This window comes from Giraffa tippelskirchi, chromosome 4 (genome assembly GCF_054371585.1).
Source record: "Giraffa tippelskirchi isolate mGirTip1 chromosome 4, T2T-mGirTip1v1.2.pri, whole genome shotgun sequence".
In the NCBI taxonomy this organism is placed as follows: domain Eukaryota; kingdom Metazoa; phylum Chordata; class Mammalia; order Artiodactyla; family Giraffidae; genus Giraffa; species Giraffa tippelskirchi.
Window position 1 is genome coordinate 148446474 of NC_137278.1, and position 18553 is coordinate 148465026.

Here is an 18553-nt window from a genome sequence, read left to right on the forward strand (position 1 = left end):
TTATTTATTTATTTTTTTTGGAGCTTCAGTTTTAGCATCAGTCCTTCCAATGAATTCAGGACTGATTTCCTTTAGGGTTGATTGATTTGATCTCCTAGCAGTCCAAGGAACTCTCAAGAGTTTTCTCCAACACCACAGTTCAAAAGCATCAATTCTTCAGCACTCAGTCTTCCTTATGGTCCAGCTCTCACATCTCTACATGACTACTGGAAAAACCATAGCTTTGACTATATGGACCTTTGTTGACAAAGTGATGTCTCTGCTTTTTATACGCTGTCTAGGTTTGTCATAGCTTTTTTCCCAAGGAGCAAGCGTCTTAATTTCATGACTGCTGTCACAGTCCGCAGTGATTTTGGAGCCCAAGAAAATAAAGTCTATCACGGTTTCCATTTTTTACACATCTATTTGCCATGAAGTGATGGGACCAGATGCCATGGTCTTAGTTTGCATATTCTCGTTGCTGTGTAAGTAGTCCATGTACCAATAATAATAGCTTATTAATTCATTCCACTGTTGATATTTGAGTTGTTTTCACTTGGGGCCAAGATAAATAGTGCATGTCTTGTTTTATTATTATTTATTTGACCACACCACACCTTGTGGCATGTAGGAGTTTGATCAGGGATGGAACCCATGCCCCCTGTAGTGGAAGCTCAGAGTCTTAACCACTGGGCCACCAGGGAAGTCCAGAATAGTGCATGTCTTTGGATGAATAGGTGCACATTTTTTTTGTTGGGCTTCTCCATGGAAGTGCAATCACTGAGCCTTACTAGTATTTCCAAACAGTTTTCCAAAATGATTGTACTAATTTATACTTTCACCAGCAATATATGTTTCACTTCTTCACCAGCTTCACAGTCTTTTTTTTTTTTTTTCATTTTAACCATTCTGATGACATGAATTGGTTTCACTGTAGTTTTAATTCCTTGATTGCTAATGAAGTTCAGCAGTTTCTCTTGTGTTAATTGGCCATTTAGGTATGCTCTTTTGTGAAGTGCTTATTCAAGCCTTCTGACCATTTTTCTACTGGATTGTTTGACCTTTTTCTTACTAATTTATAGAACTTGTTTACATATTCTGGATAAGAGTCATATATGTCCAAGTACCTTCTCTCACTTTATAGCTTTTCACTCTCAGTGCTACCCTTTGATTAAAAAATACTTCTTAATTTTAATATCACCCAATTTACCATTTTTTTTCCTTTATGGTTAGTGTTCTTTGTGTCCTGATGAAACATCAATATTTTTCATTCCTTAAAAATATTTAAACTTATTTAATTTAATGCAGTTGCCATATAATAAACTGCACATATTTAAAGTGTATATGATTTGTTCAACTTCTAGGAGTGATGGTTAATGGATATTATCTTGACTGATGATAATTTCATGGTTGAATTCACAGGTGAGAACTTTAATTTTAACAGTTCAGTAATAATTCATCTTACTAATTCATCGTTCAAATTTGTTTTCCATTTCTCTACTACTGGATAATGCAATTGTTTTCCTTTTATTCTCTATCATAAAAAATAGCATTGTTAGTACCATTTTTCTATATATAGAATCTAGAAAAATGGTACTGATGAACCTAGTAGAGAACAGACTTGTGAACACAATGGGGAAAGGTAAGGGTGGGACAAATTGAGAAAGTAGCATTGATATATAAACACTATCATGTGTAAAACAGAGAGCTAGTGGGAAGCTGCTATATGTCACAGGGAGCCCAGCCTGGTGCTCTGCAATGACACAGAGGGGTGAGATACGAGGAGGGAAGGAAGGCTCCAAAGGGAGGGGATATGTGTGTGTGTGTATGTAATTATGACTGATTTGCATTGTTGTATGGCAGAAACCAACACAACATTGTAAAGCAATTTTCCACCAATTAAAGCATTTTTTAAAAGTAAAAAAAAAAAAAAAAGCAATGTTAAATGTCATAGGGATGAAACAGCATGGATGAAGAGAAAATAATGGGTATGGTTCGTGGAAAGACAAGATATGCTAGGTTGCTTGGCAGTGCCATCTTGGGAGGGAAGAAGAGCAAGAGTGTTACATGTGATGGTGAGGAATCCTCAAGCTGTGCTGTGCTTCAGTAATGAGCTGTCACGTGTTGTGATGTACAGTTCTTAAGTGATAAAGTATGCAAGCAATGTCGTAAGAGGTGCTGGCTCAGGGTGGTGACAACTGCCTATTTCAAGAGAAACTGACTGAAGCAGCAGAGAAACAACCTTTCTTTTTCAAAATGCTTTTTAATTACAAGAGCATCTGCCCATTTTTTAAAAAATCAGAAAATATGCACAAAGTGAAAATCATTCCCTAGTCCAAGTCTCACTCCTCATAGGTAACCCCTGGAAATATTTTGGTATGTAATCTTTTAGATATTTTCTATGTTTGATTATATATGCACATTAACTTGATAGATAGATACCGTGTTTGGTTTTTAAAACAGGACTGCATTAAAATAATACCTGGTGCAACGTGAATGGACTTAGAGATTGCCATATCGAGTGAAGTAAGACAAGGAGAAATATATGCTATCATATGTGGAATCTAAAAAAAGGGTATGAACAGTCTTGGCCAGTTAGCTAGCTGGTTAGAGCATGGTGCTAATTTTAAAAAGGTACAAACAGAAATAGAGTTACAGGTGTTTAAAAAAAAAACAAAAACTTATGGTTACCAGGAGGTAAGGGAAGGAGGGATAGATTAGGAGACTGGGATTGGCATATACACACTACTATATATAAAACAGATAACTAATAAAGACCTACTGTATAGCACAAGGAACTCAATGCTCTATAATGGCCTGTATGGGAAAAGAATCTAAAAAAACAGTGGATGTATATATATGTACAACTGATTTCACTTTGCGGTACATCTGAAACTAACATAACATTGTAAACCAACTATATGTCGATAAACATTTTTTTTAAAATAATGCTTGGCATCTTGCTCTCTTCACTTACAATCTTGTGGCTCCCTTTCCAGACCAGTGTGCTGCAGGGGTGCCTGCTCCCCATTCTCCAAACGCAGCTCACAGTGCAGCTGATATGCCCTATTCTCGGTCCTAATCCCTGTGGTCACCAAAATAGCTCTAGCTGAGACCACAAGGCAGAGTGGCCAGCAGGAGAGCTGTGTCTGACTCTTTGTGATCCCATGGACTGTAGGCCACCATGCTCCTCTGTCCATGGAATTCCCCAGCTAAGAATACTTAAGTGGGTTGCCATGCCCTCCAGGGGATCTTCCTGACACAGGGATCAAATCAATGTCTCTGAGTCTCCTGCATTGGCAGGGAGGTTCTTTACTGCTGAGCCTTCGGGGAAGCCCTTGAGGACAGTGTGTCTCCATAAATTATTGAGAATTCTTCTCAGCACAGTTTCCATAACCAACTCCTATTTATCCCTTTGGCTTCATTCATCCCTCTCTCCTCAACTCCAGGCTCATCACACTGCAGCTCAGTACCTGCAGGGCCTGGATCGTACCATTCTTTCTCTCATCTCTTGGTTCTTGCTACTGCTGGACATCATTTGTCCCAGTCTGCATTAGGGAACTTTTATCGAAGTCCCAAACTACCCTGTGCACAAACGCATCACAGTGCTCATTCTTCCCTATTGTTCATTAACAATCTCCCTTGTTAGACTGAGAGTTCAAAAGCCAGGGCTGTCTTTTAGCTTGCCTTTCTATCCCCTGTACCTGTACAGTGCATACATCAGACACACATTGTTTTTTGAATGAATGAACTAAAAACTTTCAGAATCCCAGATATGAGATTTCTCTTTTGAATTTCCGATCCTGTCTCATCAATAATCACTGTATTCTGCCTTGAATTATGGTTACTGAGTCCTTATCTGACTCGTTTTAATAGCCCCAGTGGTCTTTGAGGGCTGGGATTGTGTTTTGTCTCTTATGTAGTTTCATATTTTTCATTGCCTTTGTCTTTCCTGTTGCTTCTAGGACAGTTTCTTACACAAAATAGGTGTTAATAAATATATGTTGAATGTGTAAATGAGTGAACAAATACATGAAGCTGCCCACAAATGTAATTGATGAGAGTGAGCTACACAAGGAAAGCAAGGATAATGGACTGGAAAATAAATGGTAGAGTTTTCAAACTAAATTAAGTTGATTTGTAATACCTCCTAGCACATTATTTCCAGAATTTTATCATGTGCCAATAAATATTGTTACATTACATTTTTATTTGAGCAGAGAAATCTTAAAATATGACTTTTTTTCTGAGTGAAAAAGCCTCTGTGTTCTTTAACATCAGAAGAGAGTCCAGCCTGATTCAATCTTAAATGGACCTTCTTCCCCAAAAAATACAGCCTCTTACTCTTGAAAATAGCTGACTGGCATATAACATCTATTCCTTCCTTCCCTTCAAAAACCAAAAGAAAGCAAATCCAATACTTTTAAATAACACTTTTCTCTATCATCAAATGTAATTTCTCTTAAGTGTCCACTGCTGGGGAGAAGTAAACAGAGAAAAAAAATTCCTTACAGCTTGATATATTACCAGTATCACCAATACTAGATTCAACTGTTGCAGAAGAACCTCCCTCAGAAGAAGTTGAGTTAGGAGGGAATTTAGTGCCTCTTTTTCTCTACCAAAAAGTAAATTTTATGAAGGATATTTCTCAATTACCATTTGATTAGGATAGCCTGTAGAGGGCATCCTTATATCAAGAGCTGTAGGGGTTAGAGCACTATTGAGGGAAAAAAATATTTTCAACTAAAACTACACCTTTCTGGAGTAAAGAAAACGTCCACTGTGTTGTGAAATTATTATCTTTGACTGGGGGACAATTGGCATTACAATGCTAAAGTGCTTTGAATATTGCTGAATGTATATGAATGCATTACATAAATGAATATTCACTGAAATAAAAAATTGTGAAATCTTTGAATAGATGTGAATTTTATTGTAAAGGTAGAATGGCTGTGCAGCTTTGGCTGCGAACAGACTTAATCATGATTTACTTGTCAGTGTGAGGTATAGTGGTTAAGAGAATAGGCTTTGAAATCAGAGTGACTGAGATTTGAACCCTGACTCTGCTACTGACCAGGTAAGTAACCATAGTTACCATTGGGTAACCACAGTCAGCTAACTTACTGGACCTTTTTGAGCCTTTTTTCTTCACCAGTAATGTGGGAATAATAATAGCACCTAGCTATTTAAAAGTGTTGTGAGAATTAAGTAAGCACTTAAAGTACTTTTACAGTTAAGAAGCTCAAATCCATTGAAGATTTCTTGTTGTTAGGGAAATTAAAATGGAGGAAGTCTTGTTTTGGCTTCAGAAGCAGGAGAGCAGGTTCTGACCTGCTTCTGACTGGCCTGGACATTGCCTGGATTCTGTGCCTGCCTGCAAACACAAGTGAGGCGGCACTGTAGATAAAAAAGGAGGTGGGTCTGGAATTCTTGAGCTCCTGAGGGTCTAGCCAGTATCCCCACACCCCAACCCCAGATCTAACAAAATCCTATGACTCACAAGATAAAACAAACAGCACTGTAAAAGTTTAAAAAAGAACCAGGGCTGCACTTTTCTGTGCAAATTGATATGTTTGTAGCCCAGGATCATAAGTGGGAGCCCTGGAAACTGTAATTTGAAGTCTCACCCATGGGGTGGACGCATTGCCCAGGACCTTTGCCCAAATGGGACTCCAGATTGCTATTAATGAGGGACTTCCTAGGGCTGTTCAAGCCTGAATGTTGGTTGGCACAATTTGGTGATGTATGTGCTTTTACTTTTATTTATTGTTTCTTTTCTTTTCAGTTCAATTGCTCAGCTGAGTCCAAATCTTTGCTACCCCATGGACTGCAGCACATCAGGCTTCCCTGTCCAGCACCAACTCCTAGAGCTTGCTCAAACTCATGTCCATTGAGTCGGTGATGCCATCCAACCATCTTATCCTCTGTCTTCCCCTTCTCCTCCTGCCTTCAATTTTTCCCAGCATCAGGGTCTTTTCCACTGAGTCAGTTCTTCACATCAGGTGGCCCAAGTATTGGAGTTTCAACTTCAGCATCAGTCCTTTCAGTGAATATACAGGACTGATTTCCTTTAGGGTTGACTAGTTTGATCTCCTTGCAGTCCAAGGGACTCTCAAGAGTCTTCTCCAACACCACATTTCAAAAGCATCAGTTCTTCAGCACTCAGCTTTCTTTATGGTCCAACTCTCACATCCATACATGACTACTGGAAAAACCATAGCTTTGACTAGAAGGACCTTTGTCTTTTCTTTTACTGACTGTATAATTGAAATGAAGTCAATTAATCATCGATTAAATGTTGAAATTGTTTATTGTATGTGACTAGTGGTTTCTTTTGTTAACAAAGCCTTCAAACCTAAAATGAAAGTAAAACTTTCAGCAAAACACTTGTTCTTTTCGAAAATCAACAGTTGTACAACTGAAAATATTTCATAATTAGAAATGCATATTCTTTAGTAACTCATGCTGCTGCTGCTAAGTCGCTTCAGTCGTGTCCGACTCTGCGACCCCATAGACGGCAGCCCACCAGGCTCCTCCATCCATGGGATGACCGGATACCTAATGCATGCACCTCACCTGTTCACCTTCAGGTTTGCTCTCCCACCTTGTACCTGTGTGCTCAATAATGTACGACTCTTTGTGGCCCCCTGGACTGTTGACCACCAGGCTCCTCTGTCCATGGGATTTCCCAGGCAAGAATACTGGAGTGGGTTGCCATTTCCTTCTCCAGAGGATCTTCCTGACCCAGGAATGGAACCCACCTCTCTTGCCTCTCCTGCATTGACAGGCAGATTCTTTACCATTGAGCCATCAGAGAAGCCCCTCCCCACAAGGGATTGAGTCAAACAACACACCAAACCCCACAGGCTCAATCCTTGGGACATCTGTCGCAGCATTTGGATGCCAAAAAAACAGAGAAGTAAACAACCTTTTTCTGAGTCTGAAATCTAAGTTAAAACAAGAAACCCCCTTTTGCTTCCGTTTTCATCACACATCCAAGGGATTTGGCAGGGGGCAAATTAAATCTCTACTGGGGTTTAATGGATGTGGCTGGCCAGAGCCCATTGCCAGCCGACTACTCTTCCCATACGCAAGGCCAGAGCCTTGGCTTGCTGTAAAGCGCCTGCGATTTCAGTATCAGCGCGGCGCGCCTCCAAATTTCTCGATATACCCGCAACTATGAAGACAGTCATGACTTTTGGGAGCCCGACCCCAGCAGGTTAGGTAAGCCTGTCATCCAGAGCTCAGGGTGCTGCCGGTGAGCAGAGAAAAGAGCCTCCACAGCTGTAAAATCATTCTCCGCGGCGTCAGACAAGCGAGGAGTGAAAGCCCCACGCCCTGGTCAGCCCCAGAGCCAGCAACCAGGGCACCTCTAGACAGTGGACTCTCGGGTTTTAAAGGGATGGGAATGCGCCAAGTGTCAGCCTAGCGCGGATGGGAGAGGATAGTGTTTGCAGAGTGAAGAATATGGGAGAAGTGGGACAGTGGGGAGAGTGGGGGCATATGAGCCTTCATTTAACACCGGGGTACCAGTGGAACTTATCATCATCATTATCATCATCTGGGTTCAGTCAAGCCTTAATAAGTCAGTTCACCGCATTCCCCTCCGTTCATGCCTCGTCTGGCCAGAGGCAGAGGCAAGTGACGCCCCTGGGGTCCCTTGGAGCGCCCTTTTCGGCATCTGCCCCCACGCGGCGGATGGACTGGGCCTCCGGGGTTCCGCGCCGCCCCACCCCCGCGCGTCCCCCCAGCGCCCCCAAGTGGTGGCCGACTGGGCACCGTCACTCATTGCTCGCACAGCACTTGTGCCTGCCCTTCCCGCTCTAACTCTCCCGCTATATTTAACCCTCTGACCGTTGTGTCTCCTACGGCGGGCTGGCATCTCCTGCTTTGCCAGTCTTGCGCCTCCGCTCCCCCTTCTCCCACCTGCTCCCCCTTCCCTTGCCCCGCTCTCGCCAGTTCTCCTCCCTCCTCCTACTCCTCCTCCGGCTCATCCAGGCTCACTCGTACCAGACCCAAGAGGCTACACACCCAGCCGTCTACGCGGGGACCTGCTCGGGCTGGGAGACAACTTAAGGGCGGCAGGTTGGGTAAGTGCGGGAGGAGTTTCAGCTGCGAGAGCCACGATCCAGGAGGTCCGGAGTAGCATGGCCCGGAAAAGCGCCTTCCCTGCCTCCGCGCTCTGGCTCTGGAGCATCCTCCCGTGCCTGCTGGTGTTGCGAGCGGAGGTCGGGCAGCAGCCGGAGGAAAGCCTGTACCTGTGGATCGACGCTCACCAGGCGAGAGTGCTCATAGGTAAGGTTTCGCGGGAGCTTCTGCTTTTTCCCAAATGCCTGGGTCTTCACTCCCTCCAGCTCTTCCATTAAAGGAGAGATACATGCATTTAGAATGTTTTTAAAACTTAATTTCCAAGGAAGATTGTCCCCTTTTTATTAGCTGCGTGCTTGCTAAGTCCCTTCAGTCGTGTCGGACTCTTTGCGGTCCTATGGACTATCGCTTTTCCATCTAAAAGCGTATAAACTTTTCCCTCCATAAATCCAAGCTGTTCTAATGTTCTGATCATGCTGTTGCTAGTTTCTACAATCCAGCGTTTTTCAGTGGACCGAGTATTTGTTGGCACCAGTTTACTTCACAGTTCACTCCGTTTCACTGAAAGCATACGTCTTTGCCATCATTCTTATCACCCACAGGAATATTAATTGGCACTTGAAGGCAGGTGCTTTGTGAAAAGAAATGACCCATTACTAATTCTTCGGTGTTCTTTTGGCACGCAAGTTCTGATTTGGATTCTTCTAAGTTCAGCTAGTTTGATAGTTTTATTTCTTTGTGTGTGTGTGTTTTAAACCAGGACTTGAAGAAGATATCTTGATTGTTTCGGAGGGGAAAATGGCCCCCTTTACACATGATTTCAGAAGAGCACAGCAGAGAATGCCAGCTATTCCTGTCAATATCCATTCCATGAATTTCACCTGGCAAGCTGCAGGGCAGGTGAGTCCTGTTAACCAGAAAGGCTGGAGAAAATCACCCTTTAATATTTCCAGCACCTGATGGCAGGTAGAAATAAGGCGATATAGTGTGTAGTCGGCTTCATTTTCCTTTTTTTACAATTTTCGAGAGTGATTTCTCATCTGATCTCCAAAGCAAATAAAGAGTTAACTCCCGTTTATTTAAATATGTCACATAAATTGAAGATTCCCAAAAGAAAGAACTAGGCAAAGTGCCTAAGATCACTATTTTGATAAGTCTCAGTGTCTTCAGACTGCTGGAAATATAATGACCTCAAATAGCAGCATTACTTTTTTTCTGTGCTCATTGACATTAAAATTTAACATAATACTTAAAAGACTCTTTTCCCCATAGTATCGATATATACCAACCACCTGTGACATTGTTTACACTTTAAAACAATTTTTAAAGTCTGTAAGTACTTTTGACATTGTGCCTTTGAAAAAAATGGCACATTGAGTGTTATTCACTACTAACACTATATATTTCTGGTACAAGTTCACAGACTCAAAGTGTCATAAAAGAATGTTTGTAAAAGATTGGAAGCTATTGGTTTTTAAATACCTTCACATGGAAAAAGAAAACTCACTATTTTTATGACGCATTCCTTTTATTTCTTAGCACATTAGCATCTTTTTTTATGTTTCAGTATTACATAAATGACCTGTAATTTGGAAAAGAAAGAGAGGATAAAATGTAAGCTTAGTTTCTTTTGTTCAATTGGAGAATTTACTCTAGAGGACAAATGGTAAGTTAATAAATTCTTCTGCTCATTAGTGGGTAAAATGCGTCTACTTATGAAAATCATTGTAATTAAAATCACATTTTAGGTCTTTTTATTCTAAAGCTGCTTAAATAGCTATTTTCATAAAGAATGTGATCCAGAAAACACTTTATAAAAAGTAGTTACTTTGAATTGAGACACCACTTCAGTTCTAATTACCTGCTGTAGTATAGGCATGATTATTTAAGCTGCCTTTTCCACAGGTCTGTTCTCTCGTTTTTCCTTTCAACTCTAGATCGTTCAACACTTCCATTGTCATAGAGGAATAGATGTTTTGGATCCACCAGAGTTCCTAACAAGAGGGTCATCTATTCTAATACCCCCATTTTGCAGATAAGCTCACTGAAGCTCCTACTGCTCTCTGGGGAGGGTATTCCTTTTGCTGCCTCCCCCCTAAAGTTTCCTCTTCATAGATACTTTATGGACAGCCAATCTTGAATTATTGTGAAACCCAGTAGTAAATCAGTGAATGGCCTTTATTGTCACCTTTTATTTTTCACCTGAATCTATTGTGTTTGACCACTTGTCAGCTGGGATCAATATTGATTCTGTGATTTTAAAAAAGAACATTTTCTTTATTTATACTTCTGTAGATTTGTAAGAACCATTAGGGACTTCCTTGATGTCTCAGTGGTAAGAAACCTACTTGTCAACATGGGATACAAGGGTTCGGTCCCTGGGCTGGGAAGATCCCCTGGAGGAGAAAATGGTAACCCATTCAAGTATTCTTGCCTAGGAAATCCCATGAACAGAGGAGCCTGGCAGGCTACAGTCCATGGGGGTCAAAAAAAGAGTCAGACACAACTTAGTGACCAAACAACAACAAAGAACCATTAGTTAGTTTGACTTGCACCCCTTCCTAGCTGAAAGTGTTCAGTAACTTCAGGCAAAGTAGAAAATATTAATAGCTCTGGTTAATTGATTTGATTGGTTTATCAGTCTATTTATTTTTCCTATGAGTTTGTCTTCTGAAGAATGGAACTTGAAGCAAAGGCTTAAATTCCTTGCTCTCTCCCCTTTGCAAACATTGGCATATTGTTAAATAAAAAATAGATTGCATATCAAACAATCTGAGGAATATTTTTTGTAGAGGATTAGAGAGGGTGGTGGAACTGGTATGTAGACGAAGCTTCGGAGTCTTTTTCTCTCTGGTTTAGGTGCTGATTCCTCTCTTGATTATGCTGGCCAATGTTAGCACCTCAGTTCAGTTTGCTCCAGAGAGGTTACCACAGGTAACTGTGTGAAATCTGTTATGTTTCTTTTTTGGAGGAGTGGGGGATACTGAGAAAGGGGAAAGGATCTACATGATGCCAAACAGCAAGATGTTTTAAATATTACTTAGATGTGACTAATACCAACAAAATTCTGTGATTCCAGCACCATAATTTTTGAAATGCATGGAAATTTTGAATATGGAAAAAATATGACTTCAATACCAAAAAAATATTTGAAGATTTTTGAAAGGCAACTTTGGCTAAATCCAAACCACATCAAAACATCTACATGGAAAAATGAAAAGTTCCTTCCATTATCTAGTTATTTCATTCATAATATCAAACATTTAGGGATTTCAACACAAGCAAGACACATAGCTAATTAATGAAAATTTAAAACTTAAATATTAAATGTTTTGATAACCCATGGAAAATTAAAACTTTTAGGACTGAAGATCCAGTAGCTGTTACCTACTTCCAATAAAGTATTTGTTCACTAACCCAAGATATTCTTGGGGCCATTTAAAATGACTTTCATGTTCGACTCCAAACAAATGCAAATAAAAATTACAGTGAGATTCATTTCCTCACACGACATTGGTCAAGTTTTTAAAAGTATTTTTAGTTGGTGGGAAATTATCCATACTGATTTGTTTCTGATGCATGTTAGCCTTTCTGCAGGGCGATTTGACTCTGATGGCAAAATAATTGACATAGATCATTTGACTAGGATATTTTATTCCCGGAGATTCATCCTAAGAAAATAATCATGGATATGGATAAAGTTTTTGGTGTCAGCCTGTTCATGGTCATGATATTAATAAAAGAAAAAAGAATGGGCAGAACCTAGAAGTCTGTGATAATGGCAGGAAGCATTAATAAGAATATCTAGACATCTACTCAATGCCATGGAAAGATGTTCATGACAAATTATGCAATAGCCTATAATAGTATATTCTGTTTAGTTTCATTACAAAATATGTGGACAGTTATAGGAAAACATGTCTGATAAATGTCTAATCCTCAAGGTATTCAGTTCAGTTCAGTCGCTCAGTTGTGCCCGACTCTTTGCAACCCCATGAATCGCAGCACATCAGGCTTCCAAGATATTAACATTAGTTATATCTACCTTTATTATGTCTTGGTTTCTCCATAGTGAATGTGTGTTGATTTGTAATTTTAAAAATTATTTTACATTAAATGTGTGTAAAAAGTTATACTTCAGAATCTAAAACTGGATGATGTTCTGTATTATAAATAGTTTACTTATATTTTTATCCAGTTTCATTTTTGCACTGCAGATCACTCAACAAAATGGTGTAAGAGTTTGTTTTCATGGCTGATCTTAACCTATGGAGCCCAAAGAATTTGTTTATGTATATCTGATCCTCACTGACTAGTTTTTTGTGAAATCTTCAAAAGTCTGCTTTGCTAAACTTTCCTGCCTGAAATCAGATTCTTTGACCTCTTCCTCTCTCTTAAATTCATATTATCCATGAAAAATCCTGTCTCTACTTGATTGCCCATTTAAAATATTCATTCATTTTCTGACATGCACCTTCTCAAGGTTTTGAGATGAGAGAATTTCTACTAAAGAGGCATAAGCTTAAAATATTTGGGGTAATTAAAGGGAAAATAGTCTTTATTACTGTATATAACTTTTAATAGTTGATATTTTTCAATGAGACATTCTTTATTCTAATTTTTCCCTAAATTTGAGGCAAGTAGAGGCCAAGAGCAACTACTTTGGTTTTCTACACTACACACTAATTAAACATTTTATTTGGAAAATAACCCTTTCTAAACCTAAAAGCTTTCAAATAAAACTTTAATGAGAAGTTTTGTTAGACAAATCTGAATTCTAATACTGAGACACCACTGTTGATTTCCGTATGAAGAAGTTTGGTGTTAGGCCAAATATTTTATTTCTAGAAATCGTATAAATAGATCTTTGTTTATAAAGACTATATAGACTTGATCTTAATCACTTTACTATATTCTATCACCTGCATAAAGATGCTAAGGTACTATGACTCTGGTCCCTAGTTAATAGGGCATCCCTTTTTCTGTTGGCTTCTTTTAGCAGTGGGGATGAATTTATGCTGAACCATTTATGCTAGTTTTCCTATCTTGTTACGACCAAATGCCTGTACTTTGTGATGTTTGGCAAGGGTTGGAATGAAATTGGTGTCTATGGAAGAGAAATCTTCTGGATGAAGATAATGGGCCAATATTAACTTTAAATCCATCACCTGGATTATTAAGCAACCTCTGATGATCTGTACCAACAGGTCCAGATCTTAGAGTAAGCTTTTTGTCATGTATTATTGTTGTTTAGTTGCTGAGTTGTGTCCGACTCTGAAAACCCCATGGGCTATCCATGGGATTTCCCAGGCAAGAACACAGGAGTTGGTTGCCATTTCCTTCTCCAGGGGATCTTCCCGACCCAGGAATTGAACCTGAGGCTCCTGCCACATCTCCTACATTGCAAGCGGGCTCTTTACCACTGAGTCACCAGGGAAGCCCTATATAGTAGTCATGTATAGTGGTCATAATTCTTGCAACCTCTAGAAGTCACTGCTGCTGCTGCTACTGCTAAGTTGCTTCAGTCGTGTCCAACCCTGTGCGACCCCATAGACGACAGCCCACCAGGCTCCCCCATTCCTGGGATTCGATAATATATACATATATATATATATATATATATATATATATATATATTCATTTTTCTCAGTTTTAGGATGTTTAGAAACAAAAGTTTAGAATATTGCTGTGGATACAGGAAAGGAAGAACATTTTACTTGCTGCCCTGGGGAAGTGGGTGGATATGTGTATGGTGTGGAAAATTTACTTTATTGGATTAAACTGCAGCAACATGCTTCTTTGTTCAATGTGTGATCATTGAAAATAGAAAATATTAGATATGCTGAAGATACAGTGTATAAAATGAAAAATATCTTCCAAAATGTAAGGTTAATTATAAATGTGTTCATAACTTTTACTAGCTCTCTACAATTAAAAAAACTTCTTGAATTATTGAAAACTGCCAGAAGTAATAACAATAATACAAAGCCAAATATAAGGAAAGCCTAAGAACTTTGCCTAGATTGTTGTGGCTTTGCAAATGATTCCAGTTAGCACCCAAATTTAGCCTTTTTTGGTTGTTTTTAAGTAAAGCATTGTTGTTTTATTATAGAATGTTGTGTTATTTTATATGTACAGCAAGGTGGTTCAGTTATACATACAAATATTATTTTTCAGATGGTTCAGTTATACATGTATATATATATTTTGCAGATTCTTTTCTATTATAGATTACAAAATATTGAATATAGTTCCCCATGCTATACAGTAGGACCTTGTTTTTTATTTTATATGTAATAGTGTGTAACGTAATGTGCATGCATGCATAATGTGTGTCTTCGCGATCTCATGGACTATAGCCTGCCAGGCTCCTCTGTCCATGGGATTTTCCAGGCAAGAATACTGGAATGGGTTGCCATTTTCTTCTCCAGGAGATCTTCCTGACCTAGGGATCAAACCTGTGTCTCCTTTATTGGGAAGCAGATTCTTTACCACTGTGCCACCTGGAAAGCCTGCATATGTGTATTTGTTTCCAAATTCAGCTGTAAAATGAAAAAAGTACCATTGAGGGGGAAAAAAAGTCAGAAACAGACCATTTTCCTGACAACTGACTCACATTTTTGCTGTTTTGTTTTTTTTTTTTAAATAGGATCACTCTACTGACAGATATCTATAAGATCAACTAGATTATCCCCTAGAGAGCTTGTTTTGCAATATGGTGGTTGATATGTTGTAACACTGGCCCTCTTAAACTGGCTGCAATTCCAAGTCTCAAATTTCCCCTTGGACTGATTGAGTTAAGAAGATCTGTATTAAAATGGTATTTTCCTTCCTTTCTCCTCTTGACAAAAATCAAAGAAAAACAATAGAGAGTGAATTTTCATTCAAATACTTCCTCTCCCTCTTCAAAGCAACTGCCAAATGCCCTTAAACACCTCCTCCCAACTCTGAAGTTATGGTAGTACTTATTGTTACTAGTTAAATCCCTTAATGTGTACTGTCCACATTTTTTTTCTGATGGAGTTATGATTGTGTTGGTAGTTACAACCCAAGTAGTTGCATCACTTTGCACTCTTGGAGTTTGCTGTCATACTTTTGCAGTGGTTTTATGTCACCAAATGAAGGAAATGCCTCGTTTTTTGACCCCTGTTCCATGGTTTCCGAGTGAAAATGTGGAAATGTTTACATACTGTGGGCATGATTTTTTTTTTTAAAAGAAGGTACTCATATCAAAAGCACAACTTTAAACCTTTAGTGTTTAGATTCTGCTACACTGTGGTATTTTGCATTGTGGTGTTGTGGACATGCCACCAGGGATCAAAGAGTAATTCTGCAGAAGGCCCATTTCATTTAGCAAACAGGCATGTGCCAGCCATCTGTTGTATCCACTGATAGAAAACAGCAGTAAGTTTCTCAAACTTTTGCCAGGAAAAAAGAAAAAGAGACTTTATAGCTTAGAGGAGATGAGTTGCAAGGTACTTTGTAAGCCTCATCTGGTTCTACAGTGATTTACATGGCATAAATGTAAACCCTGCTGTGTCTTCCTCACACGGTAGTGTCAAGGCACATAAACAAACCCTTTGCTGTTATCCTCCATGTTTATTCCTGACTTTTAAATGTTTGCACCAATAGAAATCTTTTAAATTGTTGTGGTGAGGTAGAAAGGAGTGATGTTCGAGAAAGCATTTTGTTTTGGATTAAACTCATTTAACTTAAATGTCCCTGATGAGTAGGATGAGTGATGTAAGGAAAGAATTTGAGGATTGAAGAGTGTTACTGGAAGGGGGACACCTTCCATAGCCTGAGAGTGGACTTTCGTCTAACACTCTGAAATGAATTGTCCAAGGAGACACGTGCTGTCAAAGCAAGAGACTACAGGGAAGGGGTGCCCGGGTGGAGAGCAGTAGGGTAAGGGTGCTCAGAAGGACTGCTCTGTCACGCGGCTTGCTGTCTTGGGTTTTATGGTGATGGGATTAGTTTCTGGGTTCTCTCTAGCCAGTCATTCTGACTGAGACTTCCTTCTCATGGCACAAGCATTGCTCAGCCAAGAGGGATTCCAGCGAAGAGGGTTCTGGGAGGTTGGTAGGACACATGGCGTCTCCTTTTGACCTTGCCCAACTTCTTCCGGTTAGTGGTGGCTTGTTAGTTCCATGTTCCTTACCAGGACCTCCTGTTGTAAGATGACTCAGGCAGATAGTTACTATGGTGCCTAGCCAGGGTGGATAACAGTTTCAGTCAGTATTTCTCCTAATGAGAATATGGTGAAAATGCTCTTCATCCTTCAGCCAGATCTCTGGAAGAGGTATTATCAGATCCGGGCTTCTTTTGTGGCAGTTTTTTAGCCAGCTTTCTCCATTTGCCAGCCTGGAATGAACTTGGTTACATTCCCCTGAACACTTTGTGGATGAGGAGCTGTTCTCCCATGCAGTGTTCCTCTCTGCCTCTGGCGCTCAGTCAGTCAACAGATACAGACACTCAGTTAGTCACTGGAACACACGCAGAGGAGTAAATCTGGTCCCTGCCCTCAGGGAGCTCATAGTCTAGGAAACAAATATCCATCACACCAAGGCTAATGAGGTTAGAAAGTCTAGGTCTGGCTGAGAACACAAAGAAGGCCACCCCTTTCCCTGTCTGGAGGAGGAAGGGAGTCAGGAGCTGAGCAGGTGACTTCCAAATTAATTCCTGCGGGATAAGGAAGATTTCATCAGGCCAGCAAGAGAGGAAAGTGCTTTTCAAGTGAAGAGCTCAGGCTGTTCAAGGGCATGGGTGTCTTAAAGGGGAAGTCATCTTCTAGGTGATCACCATGGACCTTGTATCTCATTTGAGAGGTCATGAAAATTTGGTAAAGGGGATATCAAGGTCAAACAATGGACAAGGGTTTTGGGGGAGAAGAAGGTAGAAATAATTTAAGGAGGTTTCTCTCTTTTCTGCCATGAAGAGAATGGACTCAAACATTTTGCAGCTTTGTTCCAGGGACGTATTAAGTAAATCTGGTTTCTCTGTTAAGTAGACATTGGCTTTTTCAAAATTTATTTGAGTATAGTTGATTTACAGTGTTGTGTTAATTTCTGCTGTACACAAAGCGACTCAGATATACATATACATAGATATACACACAGTCTTTTTCATTATCTTTTCCATTATGGTTTATCACAGGATATGAAATATAGTTCTCTGTGCTATGTAGTAGGGCCTCATTGTTTATCGATTCTATATGTAATAGTTTGCATTTGCTAATCCCAAACTCCTAAAACATCCCTTCCCCAAACCCTCTCCCTCTTGGCAACCACAAGCCTGTTCTCTGTGTTTGCATGTTTCATAGATAAATTCATTTGTGTCATATTTTAGATTCTGTGACGGTGGCTTTTCTACAACTATAATTTAGCTCTTGTCCCTGGTGGCTCAGACGGTAAAGTGTCTGCCCGCAGTGCGGGAGACCTGGGTTCGATCCCCAGGTCGGGAAGATCCCCTGGAGAAGGAAATGGCAACCCACTCCAGTACTCTTGCCTAGAAAATTCCATGGATGGAGGAGCCTGGTGGGCTGCAGTCCATGGGGTTGCAAAGAGTTGGACACAACTGAGCGACTTCACTTTCACTTTCGCTTTCTTACTAAACTTGTGAAAGTTTGCGATGGTTAGTCTCAGCTCCAGGTTAAATTTTTTTAGGTGATTAGAGCATAGAACTATTAAAAAAATCACTTCATGTGAGTGCATAGGAAAACAATTTTCTAATGGAATCTAGAACTTTGAACTTATTGTAAAAGGATGCTTGAGTAACGAAAATAATGTTCAAAGAGGAATTGACTTAGCATTCTCAACTCCCATATTACATTTCTAATTATCATGAAAAACTTTCTAAGTATCAAGAAAAAGTATGATAAAGATAATAGAAATTATACTTGACAGGTGATCTTGCAGTTGAAATAATGAGAAGTTGAACACTGTAAATGGATGAATTCAAACTATGCCTGCTTCTTCAGGTATTCGATTTTCTTTCAAAACCTATGAGTTAAAACTCGAGGATCATGGAACAAATGTCTCTGCCTCTGAGAGATACATTTTATCTTTTTTAGATTTTATGGATGAGTCTGATGAAAGACACTTGGAAAATATCAGGCATTTTTGAAACCTATTCATCTGAACAAACCTCCCAGACAGCAGTGTGTTGTAGGCCTGGGACAAAGGGATATATTTAGGGAGTGAATTCTTAGCTGACAGTGAGATAAAGGACATGAACCCAGTCCTTGCTTACCTGCTCTTGGCCAGAACTCAGATCATGCCTTGGGTACAAAACATAGTTAAGAACCCAGTCCCATATGGCCGGTTCATGTTGATATATGGCAGAAACCAACACAATTTTGTAAAGCAGTTATCCTTCAATTAAAAAGTAAATGTTTTTAAAAATTAAAAAAAAAAAAACTAAGAAAAACAACCAGAATGAAACAACAAAGACAAAAAAACAAAAGAACCCAGTCCCTGCCCTTGAG

The 18553-nt window shown here is 39.7% G+C and overlaps 1 protein-coding gene across 1 annotated transcript in view; it reads left to right on the forward strand.

Annotated features, from left to right (window-relative positions):
* Positions 1 to 5742: 5742 nt before the first annotated feature.
* WIF1 (Wnt inhibitory factor 1) overlaps positions 5743 to 18553 on the forward strand; it is an 84056-nt gene continuing 71245 nt past the window's right edge. Inside the window, exons 1-2 of the mRNA XM_081588863.1 lie at positions 5743 to 8274; positions 8828 to 8967. Of these exons, the coding sequence (XP_081444989.1) occupies positions 8127 to 8274; positions 8828 to 8967 (288 nt within the window). The 5' untranslated portion in view covers positions 5743 to 8126. The remainder of the gene's footprint in view (positions 8275 to 8827; positions 8968 to 18553) is intronic.